The 16,546-nt window shown below is 45.4% G+C and overlaps 1 protein-coding gene across 2 annotated transcripts in view; it reads right to left on the bottom strand.

Annotated features, from left to right (window-relative positions):
• prkar1b (protein kinase, cAMP-dependent, regulatory, type I, beta) overlaps nucleotides 1–16,546 on the bottom strand; it is a 59,013-nt gene that overhangs the window by 17,661 nt on the left and 24,806 nt on the right. For both annotated transcript variants that reach the window (XM_076024224.1, XM_076024225.1), the window contains 3 exons: nucleotides 7,154–7,215; nucleotides 3,400–3,446; nucleotides 1,048–1,206 (listed from right to left, as the gene is read on the bottom strand). In XM_076024224.1, the coding sequence (XP_075880339.1) occupies nucleotides 1,048–1,206; nucleotides 3,400–3,446; nucleotides 7,154–7,215 (268 nt within the window). The remainder of the gene's footprint in view (nucleotides 1–1,047; nucleotides 1,207–3,399; nucleotides 3,447–7,153; nucleotides 7,216–16,546) is intronic.

Below are 16,546 nucleotides of genomic sequence, written 5' to 3'. Positions count from 1 at the left end.
TACCGACATTACACGGTAAAAGTCCAACAGAGACCTTGTTCCAACGCTGTGAGTTCATGATGCGTGATGTGGACTCACAGCTGACGACAGATGCTGCATTTGATCCATTTTAGAGGGGAGAATTAGGGTCAATGAATATAATATTTAATTGGGCAGGTACTTTTAAATATAAATCATGCATATATTTTACAATCAGTGCCAAGATGACTCTCCCGAAGTTCACCTAGTAGCACTTCTAAAGTAGCAAATGAATGTGTGTGTGTGTGTGTGTGTGTGTGTGTGTGTGTGTGTGTGTGTGTGTGCGTGTGCATGTTTTGAGTGTGAAAATTGGAAAAAGTGCTGAGGGAGTGTTTAGGGAGTGTTGTGTGGTTTGGGTTGAAGATAATACCAAAGGACCACAAATGATAATAGTTATTGAAAGTCGAAGGCAGCACATTTTATCGTGGGAGTATTTTTCAGGGTTGAGTCATTGGTGTGTGGACTGCTGGCGTGTTTTTGCACATCGCCGCGGAGAACGGCTCTAAATAAAGCTAGTTCCAGCCTAAGTCAGGCGCTACCACACAAGAATGTTGCCGGCAATTACCTTTATGGTATGTAAGAACTTGTATATTGTGATTTAAGAAACTCTCTTTGAATCGATTCAAAGATCAGTTAAAAATCAAGATGTTTTCTGGAAATATGAAGGGCAGATTCTGTGCTGGTTGTTTGAAAATTATGTTTTTGCTTTGACTGAATTTATGGATAAGGCCTGGTACTGGCGACAAAGTATTTTGTATCCCATCTGACAAATTATTTTATTTGTATGTGTCCCTATTTTTAGGGTATGCTATGTTTTGCGTTTTTCATTAGTCACGTGGCTATTGTGGATGCATCAGTGTGGATGATCGGTTCATGAAGGCTGGGCACCAATCAGGGTGTTTGACACATAAATAAACAGACCACTCAATCAATCAATCAATGTAAAACATGATTTGGCTCCTCTGTTCAGAATGGCGCTAGCCGGCTACCTTAGCGCGGGTGCTACGTCAGAATTCTGGAGCTGGTTACCATGAGGATGCGCCGGTAGCTGTCTCGGTCGATGCCCCACAGCTTGAGGTCGGTCTTGGCTTTGACGGTGGCGGCCCTCGGGGTGCCGTAGATCAGAGCCAGCTCTCCAAAACTACCGCCTTCCCCGATGCTGGTCACCCACTCCCCGTTCACGTACACCTGCGGAGAGAAGAAGGAACGAGGGTGACGGACGGGGCTTTACGCAGCTCAGGTCATAAATGTCTGTGAAGAATGTGCTGTGATTGTGAGGATTTCCATTCTTTGCGCCATCTTAAGACGCCCTCCGCAACCTTCTCCTCCCTCTTCTCAGTTTCCGGGGCTGGCTGATCACCAAGGCTTCTCTCTAAGCGTTTGATCCTCGCTAATCCTTCAAATGAAACCTTCTAAAAGGTTCTCTATCCTTCCTATCTCTCCATCCATCCACTCGATTATCCCCCTGTCTTGTCCCGTCAGGGACTTCCCTTTTGATTTGGGAAGCGACAGAGAGGTTCTGAAGAAGTCGTCACAGATCTAAAGCACATGCTGGTCTTTACTTCTTCTTCTGCTCTGCAGACAAGTCAACCTGAACGAAGCTTCACCTGTCGACAGCCAGTCCACTAGCTTGTTGACTCAACAGCACAGGGCGTATTGGGAGGGCTTAACGCTAACCAATAATTAGAACGGCAACAATTGTTGCAAACCATCATCCAAAAATCCAGTGCAGACAAACTTCTGCGGCAGTTTGGAGTTCAGCAACCTTGCAAAGTTGTAAAAAGAAAAATGCTAAAAGGATCTTCCAAGGTACAAAACTGGAAACACTTGTACTGTATCGAGCCAGCACCACCAAGCTCAAGGTCGGCCGGAGTTCACGTTGATTAAGACGGAATCAACCCAAGCCTCACAGCTGTCACCGAATTTTCACAGTGAACTCGGCGCGCCTGGTTTCAATTAAGAGGCAGCAAATCAAAAGTTTTTGGATGGTTGCTCGGCAGACGGTGTTGCTGTGAGTTTGCTTGTTGCTACTTGGAATGTGATCCTTGGTGCTCGGCCAGGAACTTTGAGGGAAAATCTGTCTCTGATTGGTGGCAAATATTTCATTTCATTCACCAATACAAAATCGACTGAAATGCCACTACGACTGAGGCTGGTGCTACAACTGTGGGTCAGTATCTCTTGAACTTAACTGTAAAATACAATGAATTAACACTTTGTTACTTGTACATTGTTAATTGAAGGCAAGACAAAAAACTAAATCAAATTCTACGAAAACATTTTTTTTCCCAGCAAAACAACTGCTAAAATTTACTGTCCTGCAAATGGTCATAGCAACCGTGAGATCATAGTTTCTTTTATAACAAAAGTTGTACTTTGCTGCCAACTGTAAGTCCTCCGATATTGGAAGACACTAATGTCAGTAATCGAGTTTGACTGATATATTAACAACAGTTGGCTAGAACCTTGGCCCTGCAGCCATCATTCCTCTGGAACGACAAAATGTTCCGCAAACGGAGAAATTAAAATCCCACAGAAAGCATCAGTCAATAAAAACAAAACGGTGATTCAGAAAATAAATAAAAATAAATCCCAGCGCGACCACAACGCGCACATTAAGTTGGACAAAAAGTACGCAGAGCCACGTTGTTCATATTGGCCAAGGTCAGCGCTGAATTACACACTGGCGATACAACGTAATGAAGGAAATCACAGAAGTGTGCAGGGATTTTCTATCTGTATCGCCAAAAACAAAAATACTTACGCAAAATGTTTCCAAATGGCGAAGGATTTTACAACCGTTATCGCTGCTTCTGAACAAGTGTTGCTGGTCGCTTGCTGCTTGTATCAATCTTGGCCACCCTGACGGCCTGAGTGCGTGGGCACACAAGGCCGAGCTTGCCAACGCGCTTGTTTACCTCTCAGCCACCCCTGAGGGCCAATAAGGTCACTTCCTTTTTAACTCTCTGTCGGCTCCCGTTTTTATCTCCCCCACTTTACCCTGTCGCACCGTGTCAGGCCCGCTAATGACAAAGGACTCGGCCCTCAGTCTGGCTGCCTCGGCCACATGCCGAGCTTTAGAGCGCCGTGTTGAGATTGTCATCGGAGTGGAAACCCGGCTTTGAATAGAACAAACACACAACAACAACAACAGCAAAATAAGCATGGAGGCAGTGCAACGCAACCTGGTCATTGATGGGAAGAAACTTTGTCTCGTCAAGAGTTGGGAAAGTCAACATTTTCCCACAATTCTACTCGCGACCCTCCTTCCTGGTTGCGCCCCACCCCCCTCCCCTCAATTTGGTTCAGTCAAATGTAAAATGAGAGAAAATAAGTTGTTGTTTTTTTGTGAGACTGTGACAGTTCCTTTCGTCCACTTACGTCCACTTCACCCTGGTCAATCACATAGAAGTTGTCTCCCTCATCACCTGAAGGGAGACGAGAAGAGACGCTGACATTAGGGAGAGGACAGAAAGAAAGCAGTAACATTGTATGAGGCCAAGACAAAGATTAGAATTCTTGAAAAAAAAAATGTGAAGGGATATTTTGCCCCAAAATTCACCAATAAACCGCCATCGGGACGTGAGCATTGGTAACATTTTTTTGTTCACACTCAATAGAATGATTTTCTGGCTAGAGGTTACAGAGGGTATTTTGGCAAAAAACAAACAAACAAACAAACAAAAAACCTAATGTTGGCATTTCAAGTCCAGTTGGACTGCAATTCATTTTAGATTTTTGTTGGAATCACATGACCCACGGTAACACAGAAACTTCAACCACTTTTTTTTTTACCCCATTCAACCAACACATAGACTTGTTGCTGTCACTCTGATTTGTGACATTGTAACGGCCTTGACCTTTCACCAGAAAGCTCTAATTCAAGTAACGGCTGCTGCCAATTGTAATGAAATTCTTTCCACGGGAAGAACTGTGGTCACAGTGACCTAAGGCCACCAAGTATTTTTTTTTTTTTTGAGACTGCATGCTTGTGCTCATTTGAATGGGATTCCCAAGAGGGGTGTCAAATTTTCCCAGTGAAATAATTGTGAAACCAATGGTTATTGTCTGTGACGATTTTGGCAATAGCTCCATTAACCCTAGAATTGCGCAAAACCTAAATATCGCGATAAAAAAAAATGGTAATGGAAAGAACTAAACTTCGAAAAACCTCTCAAATATGGCTAAAAGGTTTTGGCGCTTTCAGGTGGTTTTTCGGACGTATCAATGCAGAGGTATATCGCAAAAGTGTCATGGAAACACTTTTTTCGTATTTACGCGTCAGCGGAGAAAAATATAACAACCATTCTTGACAGCAAATAAACGTAAACAAACAAAAGCAAGTGTGATTCTCGTAAATCGCAAGATTTTACGAGAATTTTGGCTTATGCGCTTTACACCATTCAATGGAAACACCTGCAAATTGCAATTGCACTTGGTCGAAATTTTAGAAATTTAAGATTAAGATTTAATTTTTTGCGAAAAACTGTGACGGAAACGGAGCTAATGACTGTGGTCAAGATATAGTGTTGATAAGGTTAGCAAATATACTTGACACCAGATTATGCAAAGTTTGACTTGCAAAAAATAAAAGCTTATTAAATGATGCTCATTTGGCATTATTTGAACCAACCCAAAAGATTATGGCTTTAATTTCATTATGGCTGCCTTAACCCGGGCTTTATCATCTACCATCAGAGTGACTTTCCCATATCACCAAATTTATGGGTTGCAATTCTGCAAACAGGGCTGTCAAGTGCAAATGTCATCTGGTCTGCTGAGCGGATCCCTGCGATGTGATTGACAGGATGGAGGCTGTGCTCTTTTTAAAAAAGAAAAAAGAAAAAAAAAAAGCGAACCCTAAACCGGGCGGCGAGCCGTGGGATCCGCACGGCTCGCGTCCACTAAAAGCATCTCGTCTGGAGATAAGGCTGAAAAATGACGGAGCGCTCCTTTAATTACGCTATCCGTTACACGGGGCCTCAAAAGGAATTATGACAAAAGGGAGATCGGCGGCGGCCAAATCCACGAGCGTGGCAGCGCTCTCCCCCCCCGTCCCCCCACCCCGCCACCCTCGCTCACAATGGAGGAGAAATGCGCCTCCATTCACGGCTACAAGTGGGTGATGATGCATGAGCGTACACGGCAACAAGCGTGCATGCGTGCACATGTGCACACATCGCCGCTTTGGTTCGCCCTAAGGACGGCGAGGTGGCGGTGAAACCCCCCCTCCCCGCCCCCCGTGTGTAAAGTTCACAGGAGTTCACACGGCTAATTAATAGTGAGTGGAGGGCGCTCGTTAATCACGCCGCCGGTATTTGTCACACAAAAACGCCCCTAGTCTGTCTCACGGTGTGTCCCAGCGGAGGCCAGTGGCGCGAGCATGCACACACACACGCACACATGCACACATGCACACATGCAACCTGCTGCAACCTGGCCCTCTCCTATCTCCCTCTCTCCCTCCCTTTCATCTAATCTATCGCTCTTTCAATTCCCTCTCGTTCCGTCTTTCTCTTCCTGTCTTTTATCACTTTGGTGCTCGAGTCTTTGTCCCGCTGCCTCCCAATAACGCCCCCCCCCCCAACCCTCCCCTCTGCCTGAGAGTGCAGGCAAATATTTGACCAGAACATGCACCGACACAAAGGCGCCCCCCCTCCCCTCCCCCTCCCCCGCACCTCACCACCCCAACACACACACACATACACACACACACACACATACACACAAGCAGGTCGGGGTTGTTTGGTCTTTCTCTTTTTCTCCTACGTAGAACGTAGGCGACGTCCGCGGCCTCCGAGGTGTTTTGTACACACGGACGTGCACGTTGAATTGTTTTTTCTCGCCAATCCGAATAGGAAAAATATTTAGAGATTCACACGAGACAAATTGCGCTGACCCGAAACTCTGCTGCAGTTCGCGGGTTCTACCTTATTGTTTAAATGGCAGAATTGATAACTACCTGCCGTGTTTCTTTAAGCCGCATGGCCGTCCAGACGCCAGCAATGACATCAGCTCAGTATAAACCGTATACCACATCCTGTGGTGTATATAACAATGTGAGGTGTCTGGGACTGGGGGGCCCCAGCGAAGTGGCCGGACTTATTATCACCAAATTAGGACTGATAGTGTACTGGTTGCTGTCTTCGAGGACGTGGGAGTGACTGCTCCGGTGTGTGTGTGTTCCAAACCTCTCACTTAAATGTCTAAGGTGGTGTGTTTTCTTTTGTGTGTGTGTGCAGAGGTGAGGGGGTGGCAGGGAGGGGGTGCTCCACAACTCTGCGGACAACCTGGCTCTCTCTCTCTGTCCCCGTGAGGTTCTGTGTTTCCTCACAGGCCAGGGATGCCACAGTGAGAGCTTTGTCGACTGTGGTCAGGTAGAAAACGAGGGGTCTGACCTCACATCTGGTGCAAAACGTGGGGAAAATTTGCGGCATGAGACCGCAGAGTCCGAGGAGGGGAAAATGGAAGTTGCAGGACACAATAAACACGGGCTGCCGGTGTACTGACGAGCTCACGTCGTGTGACCTCGCACGGCCGCGTGTAAACACATGTACTTAATGTCCAGACGCAATAATGCAATAAAATGCTTTATGTTTATTGGGAATTTTTTTTTTATCAGCTTTTTTTTTCTCTTATTTTAATACTCTTCGCAGCCTCTTATCTACATGTCCACGTTGTTTTTACTGCACACTGAGAGTCAGTTTCCAGGTAATGGGTGCTTAAGAGCCAAGATAGCCTGGATAACCAGAGTCAGTGTCCAGTCTGGACACAGCGTTTGTGTTTGCAATGCACCTAAAGAGAGACAAAAATGACATCCCAGGCCAGTGCCATCTAAAATAACTACAGTGTATTAATGGTAATAAGCAATAGACGACAGCTATTTAACTGGCTGTCCGAACATTCAAATGCTTTATTAATATCTACTAATATATCTACTGATACATAACTGCCTGTTCAAGCGATTATTCTATCCTATTCTATTTTGGTTGCTTTTCAATTGTGGAATCGAAACCTCATTTTCAATGCAATTTCTTTTTTTAAACCTAAGTTGATATTTAAAGTTTACACAAGATTGATTGCAAGTGTAAAAACACACCAAGACCAACCGGCAGTACTGTATAGTCACTCTTACCTTGCTGGATGACAGTTTCCCCGGCGATGTGGGTCACGGGGAACATGGCATCAAATATGTCGCTGCGGGAGGAACAGACAGTTGGTGAGAAGGAGAAACAAACTGTGCATCCACAACATGAACACTGAAAACCTTCAGTCAGTCGCTCTCTCGTCAGCTTACATCTGTTCAGAGCTGTGCAAAAGATTCCAACACAACGCCGTGTTGTTCTGCCCTCAGCGCCGGGATCAAAGCCTTTATCGCCGAGCGTATCTCATGAAAGAGAAGCGCTGAGAAAACAAACAAAAAAAAAAACGATGGCTGTGCCTAAGCGCTTAATTTCTGCTTGGGCCCCGGCGGGGAAGGCTCCTGTTACCGCTGCTGCCAATCGCAGCGTTTAAATGCATAAAGTCTCTGCAGATTAAAGTTCCACGGCGGAGATGTGTCGGGACAGGAGAGTGGAATACTCGGCATTTTGCCCCCACGCCTCGGCACCGCGCTCGTCTGTCACCTTGGGGTGTATGTACAGTGCATCGATCTAATCGGTCACATACAAACAAGGCCAACTTGGAGCGGAAGACTGGAAAAACAAAGGAAAAGGGTCAGGCGTATCAAAGAGGAACGAGGCCTGCTGAGTGAATGCGGGAACAAGTCGCAGCCCGCTTTTAGGTGATGCGTGCATGTGTGTGTTTGTGTGTGTGATTGTGTGTCGCTGAATGCGTGCGCCTGCACCAGTCTGTCTGTCTGCCTCTGAGTATACAGCGTCTATGAAAGCACGTAAAAAAAAAAAAAAAAAAAACACAAAATAATGTGTGGGTGTTAAATACGTCTGCGTTACTCCGTGTGACTGCGCGGCGCTGAAACACACCTTGAGCTGTACAGTCACAGGCTTTAAAGCTGTAAAGGCTGTTTTAATGAGGATAACATTAATCATATAAATACGCTTTTAGAATGTCATGCAGCATAATAAATAAAGAAGAAGAAGAAGAAGAAGAAGAAGAAGAAGAAGAAGAAGAAGAAGAAGAAGAAGAAGAAGAGAACCTCTGTTCATGACAAGCAGCCCAAAGAGGTCATTTATTTTTCTCTAAAATTTGACGTTAGCGTCATTTTTGTCTAGCGCCATTTTTTTGTGTGCGTTTATTTTCTTAATATGCACTTTATGTTGATTTATGTGCTACGTTACAGGTCTCATGGCGTGAACGAATTGATGCTTCCAAGATGTGTCTGAGTAAACGCCCGTTTTAAAGAATGAATGAAGAGCGCTACAAAAGCGTCGACCTACATGGACCTCCAGAAAAACAAATAGGAAAATAGTAATGATGATGATGATGACGGCTGCAGGTCAGCAGATGTTGAGGAGAGATCTGAGGATGTGAGTGAGCGCTTTTGGAAGTGAGCAGACTTGGCTGGTATTTGTTTATGTGACACTGAAGTTAAAAAAAAAAACAAAAAAAAACGGCTTAATAAAGTGGATAATAGCCAAGTCCACACACAGGTTGGCCCTGTGTGGTGCAGCTGGCCAACTTCCCTACTCACACCGCAGGACCGGGTGTGCAAAAAATCACAACAACAACACATGGTCGCTCTTTGAAGTGCTCGCTAAAGGATGCACAGACACACGCACAGGTGCTGCTGCGTGCAGCGTCATCGCACGTGAACTGCCGCACTCCCGTCGGCGCGCTCGCACGTATGCGGGCGCACGTGAAACACAAAAGCGCTTTGATGTGATTCGTCAGCGCAACATCTGCACGGGCAAACCCTCCCCCCGCCAACCCGTCCGCTCGCCACATGTCGGTGACCACCTGCGCCCGCCGTGGTGTCGGCTCGACGGAGAACTGGCTCTCAGTTGTAAAATAGTCTCGTTAGCGATGGGGGGCGGGGGGTAACAGTTGTGAGGAGCAAGAAGCACGGAGGAAGCTCATCCAGGGAACGACACACTCTCAAGGGGTCTTTGGGGACTTCCAGGAAGAAAAAAAAAAAAGTGGTGGGAACCGTGAAGTGATTTAAACCGCCAGTGGGTACCACACAGGAATGTTGGCATAGCCTTTAAACTTTCGTGGAGTGTAAATTTAAGGGGCAAAAAATGTTAAAGAGGCCTCACACTACAAAAGAGTAACAAGAAAATAAATTATAGTATACTTGGAGGTGTTTTTTTCTGTGAGTGGATGGTTAGGATATAATATTGTACTCTATCGTGTCAAAATCATGCTCGATTTCTTCTATAACGTCAGAGCTTAGTATGGACTGAACTTCAACACTGGGCCTTTCAGTAATTTATCTCATTTTAAAGGCCCAGTGTGTCACATTTAGTCTCATTGTGGGGTAAGACACTGCAAACAAATAATCAGCTATGCGATAATCCTCGTTCTCTCGTCAGTGATTTTCATCTGGGAAAAGTCAACCTGACATTAATCCTGCTTTTCTATTGTCATGGCCAACCTCGGAATACAACTTAGCGCCAGCTGTGTTGGGAAACTTCTTAGTCCGACGTCAGCACGGTCGCTTATTAGATTCCAGTAAGAAGTACTGGAAGAATTAAAGAGTCTGATTTAATCATCCTTCTTGCATAACGGCTGTGAAGATTCTCGCCCGCGTCATTGAAGTCTAAAAACCAAACCAAAACCTGACCTTTTTTTTTTATCAACCTTCTACGTCCCCTGCTGAAAATCTCACCAAGACAAAAAAAAACTTATTAGAGATGTAGAGTAAATATGGTAAAAAATTAGAATAGAAAAATATGACATGAAAGTCCATCATCACTTTTTACAATGTACTGCGATACTATCTAAGACAGTGCAGGCTAAACCCTGCTGAGAACTCTTTCCAATAATGACAGTGTAGATTACGTGGACGCGTCGCGCTGCAAAGTCGGACGACCGTGGCCTGGGCTCACAGTCGCCCTTGAAAGGATCAAAGTCAAGCAAAACCTGCATTTAGGTAATTACCCTTGACCACCTCTCCCCGTCCACGGTCTGCCCCTGAGCGGACGCACGGCTGAGCACAACAAAGACACTTATGGAGGTAATTGCTTCCCCTCGTCTCAACCTGTCTCCTTTTCCCTTTTCTTCCAACCCGACTTCCTCCCTGCTCTGCTCAGCATAACTTTTGCTCTTCCTCTTTCCTCTCAATTACCCCCCTCGTCCCTCTAATTCTCCCCGCGGCCCCGCCTACTTCTCTCATCTCGCCGTGTATCGTCCCCTCCCTCCAATGCCCCAGATGAGGTGATTAATCTTGTCTTTTCCGCTACCTGTAGCCCCTCTGACCTCGTGAGAAAGGCAAGAGCAGCCCGCCCGCCGTCCCCGTCAGCCCTCCACAATGGATGTGCTGTTCTGACGGAGACAATGAGAAAGAGCAACAGGGGCTGGAAAGTTCACCTGGGCAGCGGAACAAAAGCTTCCGTCATGGGTGAGACACTTGAAGATACTTTGATAGCAGAGATACTTCAAGATCTATCCTACCCTGCGCATGCAGGTAGCCACTGTGCAGATGACATCATGCTACCAACGCGCTGCCAGTGTTTGTGTTTGTTTGTATCACAGGACGCACAAGCTGCAGGGAAGGGCTTCCCTGTGCGATAACCCAAGGCAGAGATGGTGGTGGTGGTGAAACAGCAGCTCAAGATCAAGGAGGAAGTCAGTGATGCTGAAAGATGTCGTCATGGTTCGGAGTGAGTATAATAGTCAAAAGAGAAAAAAAATAGGATACCTTACAAAACTCCTTGCATTGCATTGCACTGCATTGCATAGTACTTGTGTGTGGAAGTGAGGATTGTCAGCAGACGTGTGGATTCTGTCTGGGTACTCTGCTACGTGCATATTTTGCAATTGGCAAGTCTAAGTTGTCCATAGGTGTGGGAGTGAGCGCTACTGGCTGTTTCTGTATCATATTGATGGGTGGATGGGTGGGTGGATGAACGGATGGGTTAATTGCAGATACTTTGCAAAAAAGTCCGATCAGCTCAAGATATGCAATATGTGCTCAAGTTTTGACAAACTTTAATGGTCAAATTCCTCAAAACCACCAACTAAGAATGAAGCTTAGGCCGTCCAGTGTCTGATATCATCTAAGGAAACGTTTCGCTCAAGAAACATTTTTCACAAGAAAGAGCTTTCGACATATCAGACCTGTATCAGTGCATACAGGGATGAAAAACACACACACAGACACACAGAAAAAAAACACTGATGTTTTCAGCAGTTTATCAAATACTGAGCAAGCTGAAGCATCTTGCCACTGAAGCCAAGGCTGAAATGAGGTCTGCTCGTCGTAGCCGGGTTGGCTGTTCCTTCTTCCTCCTCCTCTGAATTGGACAGCTTGTCTCGCTCGCCACCTCCCGCCTCCTTCTTCCTTCTTTCCTCCCACACAGCTGTTTATTTGTTCAGCGGCGGCGGCGGCGGCAGACGCCTTATCTCTTACATTACAACCTTTAACACACAGCTCTGCCATTATGCTATTAACACCAAAGGGCTGTCTGACAGCGTGGCGTGCAGCCATCTTTTTGGTTTTTTCCAATGGGCCGCAGAGTATTAAGCTCACATGAGCCCTCGCTGGGGAATCCATCCGGCGGGCGAGGGGGCTTCGTTTTGCCCCAAACAGTCAGAAACGGCACTGCGAGTGGAAAGACCCGGCAACCAGTAGCAACTTTTGTCAGCAAACAGCGACAGCTGAGCAATACAGAAGAAAAAATTAAAAAAGTACGATCTGCGAGAAGACGTCACACTAACTATGAAATAATTTGGTTATCTTGTGGCTGCAAAAGACGGCCGTGTATAAAAACGCGAAAATACAAAAAGCAAAAAATGCCGTCGCGTTTTCAGGGCCTCCGCCGAGCGACTTGTAAATGTTTATCAGATTACAGGCTGCAAAGTCACAGTTGCCTCTTTTGAAATTACAGCCCCAGATAGACATTCTCAACAAGCCGAGCCAAAGTGGCAGGTTGCTGCAAATATCGCGTCCAACAGAGCTGCCTCCTCTTGGCAAAGGAGCCGGGTAAGAGAAGAGTTTTAAGCGTTTTGAGCTTCAAAAAGGCATCAAAGTGTCATTAATTTTTGTTTTATAGAAGATAGCGATTAACCAAACTGTTTACAAGTCTGTTATCTCAAAGGTCTTTATTCAGCTTTTATGAGGCTGGAATAGTTAAACCTCGGCCTACTTCTTTGAACGCCGTGGCTCTGTTGGGGAAATTTGCTTGCTAATTAGAAGGGGGGAAAAAAAACAGACGAACAGGCGAATATGAGCACATATCCGTACACTTGCATGTGCAGACAGAAAAGAAAACTATTGACAAAGTGCCTTCACGGCAGAGCGCGAGAGGGAAAACAGGAAGACATGAAGGAGGCATAATTATAAAGCAGTGAAGCGTTTAGCGGGGATATTTATGACATGCAAGCTTTTGGCACGCGCCCCGTCTCTCCCCAAAGACTCGAGGAAAAATGTGGGATTGCGCCAACTTCAGCTCATTTCTTTCTTTCTTCCTTATCAGCTTATCGTCAGTGGTCCACCTTAAATTATATTGCAATAGCAGTGTTGAGTAACCGAACTCCAAACTCGTTCGAGAACAATTCCCACAGATACCGTAGACAAAAAAAGAAGTTTCACCCTAATTCACCTTCACTGTCTAAGTTTAGCTGGTCACACGTCTACGAAAATGCTTGCGACTGAGAAGCACGTTTTTTTTTTTTTTTCCATTTCAAGGCGAAGTAGCTCAAAAGAAGAAAAAAGAAGTCACCCTTATTCCACGCCATCTGCTTCTCCCATGCAGAGAGGTTGGGCTGATTTCTGCAACATTTTACAAGGCCCCTGATGCAGTGAGCTGCCTTACAGACATCACATACAGACAGCCGTGCAGTGCCGCGGTGGTCCGCGAGGTTTACAGGTTGACATAACATTTAACGGCCTTTGGCAATGGCCACTTAGAGATGGTCAACAACGTGGGAGGGGAGAGGAGGCCGCGGACGGGCGAGCAGGGAAGAAGCCTCACTTTTCGGAGGAGCCGCTGTGCCCTTTGACTGTAAATCTCCAGGTTTCATAATCAACGTCATTCTAGTTAAGGTCTTTCACCGTCGGTGGCTTATTGCAGAACGAGCACGTCTGCACGGAATTACACAAAGCTTATGTTTGAGATTTTGGACTTAAACTCCTCACGGGGTCGAAGGTCCAGCCGCATTTACCCAGCGTGATTAAACGTCAGCCGTAATTAAAATCAATGCAGGACGTGGAGCACGTGTTATAAACCTGTACACCTGGACCTGCTGGTGGGTTGTTTTTTTTTTTTTTTAAAGGCATGTAAAACTGCGCGCATCCTGTGACCTTAAACTATAGACGTGTGTCTGAGTATGCACGCTCTCCAGGGTCGAAGCAGCCGCAGGCCAGGTATGATGATCTCTGAGACCTGCACAAAAGAAAACCTGCTGAAGCAAACCGTGTCATTTATGTGGACATCAGCCGTCGGACCACCTGAGAGGAAGGAGGGGTGGTGGACAGGGTGCAAGGCCGGAGGTTGGAGCTGTAAATGTTCGGGGATTGAAGGTCCAGAGATGCTTCTCCGGCATCCCTCTCAGCTGGAAACTCAAGTCTGCGATTTGATTACAGCGACAGCTTGATGTAATTTTGGTCGAGTTGTTGTAAAGAGCTAATACTGACTGATAGGCGCTGCAGGAACTATTTAAATGCATGTCATCACTTTTTGACCAAGTGTAATGATTATGGTAGATTACAGGAAATGAAATGAATTCATACACAGCGTTTGTTTTGCAAGTCATAAAAGTGAAAGAAAATCCATGCGTGTGTGGGTGTGTGTGCGTGCATGTGTGTGTGTGTTTCCAACTTTGTAAATACACTCCCTGCATGAAAACATCTCCTGATGTTGTTGCTAACCTTTCCGTTCTGTGATTTGCCGTGTTGTTTTGGCCGCTGTGTGTCACGCAGTCATAAAATGCGGCATATTCTGGACTTCCAAAAGCCAGACTAGTTGTCGATGTCTGGAGAGATGAGTCAGCCAGGTCAAACACATTCCAGACAAGTCAGCAAACTATGGGGAGTGTTCAGGTGATAATCCAGTGTCTACCAACTCCTAAACCTTCTATTCACTGCTATTGAAGCTATGGAATCGACTGTTGATATAAATGAGGCATAAATCTATAATTACATGGCCCAGTTCTTGAGCTTATCCCAGTGCCTGGCAATCTGGCAGCCTGGGATGTTTGACATAATCCAGCGTGCTTCGCATAAGTGCCATTATTGGGTTTACCTTTAAATCAGGTATGAAACAAACTTGGCTACAAACAGACGGGGAGTTTATTTTGGGTCAGAAGAGCACAATAGATTTGTCTTCATTCACTCCGTCTCCTCTTTTGTGCGTTAAGTGTTTGGACCCATACACACAGAATATAATTACAGTATAGTCATCCATAAAAAGAATATGAATAAAACTCCAGCAAAGCCATTTCTCGAGGGTTCTCACAAATGCTCGATACATCCTGACTGCAGACAAGCTCATTACATAACTTGGACGCAAATAAAGTCAAAAATTAGCAGTAAAGAGAGAACTATACATGGTTGAATATTGTTGAATGTTGTTTGATGAGTTTTAGTATGCCGCGTATGATTCATTTTTATGTTTCTTTTTTAGCAACTGGAATAAGCCCTTATCCTGTGACAGCTGTCTGAGCCAAGCGACATATCATTAAAAACAAACATTTCGAGAATCTTTAACTTTTATTTTTCCAGTATCTAAACTATAAGACTCGTTGAACTCCATGATGAGTACGACATCCCGACAGGGTAGCGTCAGCAGTTGCTCCATCGTTCAGTTTGGCGAGGTGCCAGTGACAACCTGACACCAGGCAAATGTGGTGACATGTTTATTATCTGTTGTCACCCTCTTCTCCTTTTGCAAGTGAGCAGGACGAGGCGCATGTGCAACACAGCGCTGGCATTTAATAGTGCTAAGCCTGCAATAAGTCACAGCGGTTCTCACAAGAAAGTGCTGCGGTTTGTGCTATCGAGCGTTAACAATGCAGCTACACATGTGAGACGGAGTGATCAGAAGTCGGGATGTCAATATTTATCATGTATACATGGGTGTGAAAATCTAGTTTTTATAAGTGTGCATTTCAATATTTAAAAAAAAAACAGATTAGGTTTATGATCTGTGTGACAGTAGCTGCGTTTCCATGACCCCTAGAATTGAAGGTTTTTACGCTCTCATTAGGTGTTTTTTTTTAAGATGTATCGATATAGATGTATATCGCAGAAGTGTCATGGAAACACTTTTTTCCAATTTACACGTCAGTGGAAGTGACGTACGGGTCACGTTGAAAGGCGCTACAAAAAAAAAAGAAAAGGAATGATGGGGGTGGTGGATTTTGACACACAAATATGTAATGGCACAGCACTTGGATTCTTGAACTAATAGCTTTGCGTGTCACTCATCCCGCGCGCAATAAAATGGGTTGGGCAAAATCCGACTGGAGGGAATCTTGATGGACACTCGCCGCCTCTTCCCGTCAGGAAAGAAGGCTGACGTGACAGGGATGTTTTGCAGCCCTACCTGATGATCCGATGTGCACCACCTGCTGATGCAGTCATGATGTCAGCCCCGAAACATCACAAACATGTCCAACCCTGCAATCTTCCCCCCCTGCTCTCCTCTCCATTTCATTCCTTTTCACTTCTTCCATTAGGTTGCAATGCTGTTGTGTAATTTAATTGATATCTAGATTTCCTCCTGCCTGTCTCCTCAGTGCCCATCCGCCTATCCACAACAACTTCTTAGCAGTAATTCTCTTCTCCCTTTTATTTTATACACTTTTCCAATGCCCAACATTTCCACTGTTTGTTGCCCCCGGGGCAGGAAACAGCAATCTCTCTAGTTCACTTGGAAGGAAAAAGGGTCAAAGTAGATCAGGCGTTGACAGGACTGAGCCTCAACCTCTCTGATGTGTCTACAGCAGATGTGTGTGTGTGCTCTGACAGGAACACATGGCGAGTAATAAGGGGGAGGGAGGGGACAAAAACTTGCCTTTTAGAGGAAGAATACAGGTAAAAGTGTCGCACAGACCAATCAAAAAACTTTAAACTTTAAAATTCCCAAATGGGCCGAGACTTTTTTCCCTCCTCGCCTACAAAACACGTACGCGCACATATTCTGACATGTCGCAAAAACATCACAAGGCTGTCCCGCGGGCATGTCTTTTCCTTCCATGTCTCCGTTCCAGGTTCCCCTCCCTCCACCTCCGCCTCGCCTCGTTCCCACCAAAACAAGATAAGCGCTGGTTTGAGAGGCGAGGTCGGGGGAAATAAATCGTCTCTTGTTGGGGTTTTGTACCCTAAAGGTGTTTACACTACACGACGTATCCACCGTGCGTATGCATGTCTCAAAAGTAAAACAAAAATCTCTATATATATTTTTTC

Source organism: Nelusetta ayraudi, unplaced genomic scaffold, assembly GCF_046127955.1.
Source record: "Nelusetta ayraudi isolate G7.1 ecotype Tasmania unplaced genomic scaffold, CSIRO-AGI_Nayr_v1 ptg000016l, whole genome shotgun sequence".
NCBI lineage: Eukaryota > Metazoa > Chordata > Actinopteri > Tetraodontiformes > Monacanthidae > Nelusetta > Nelusetta ayraudi.
Note: the sequence above shows the minus strand (reverse complement) of the source record. Positions and strands in the feature narration are given on the sequence as shown.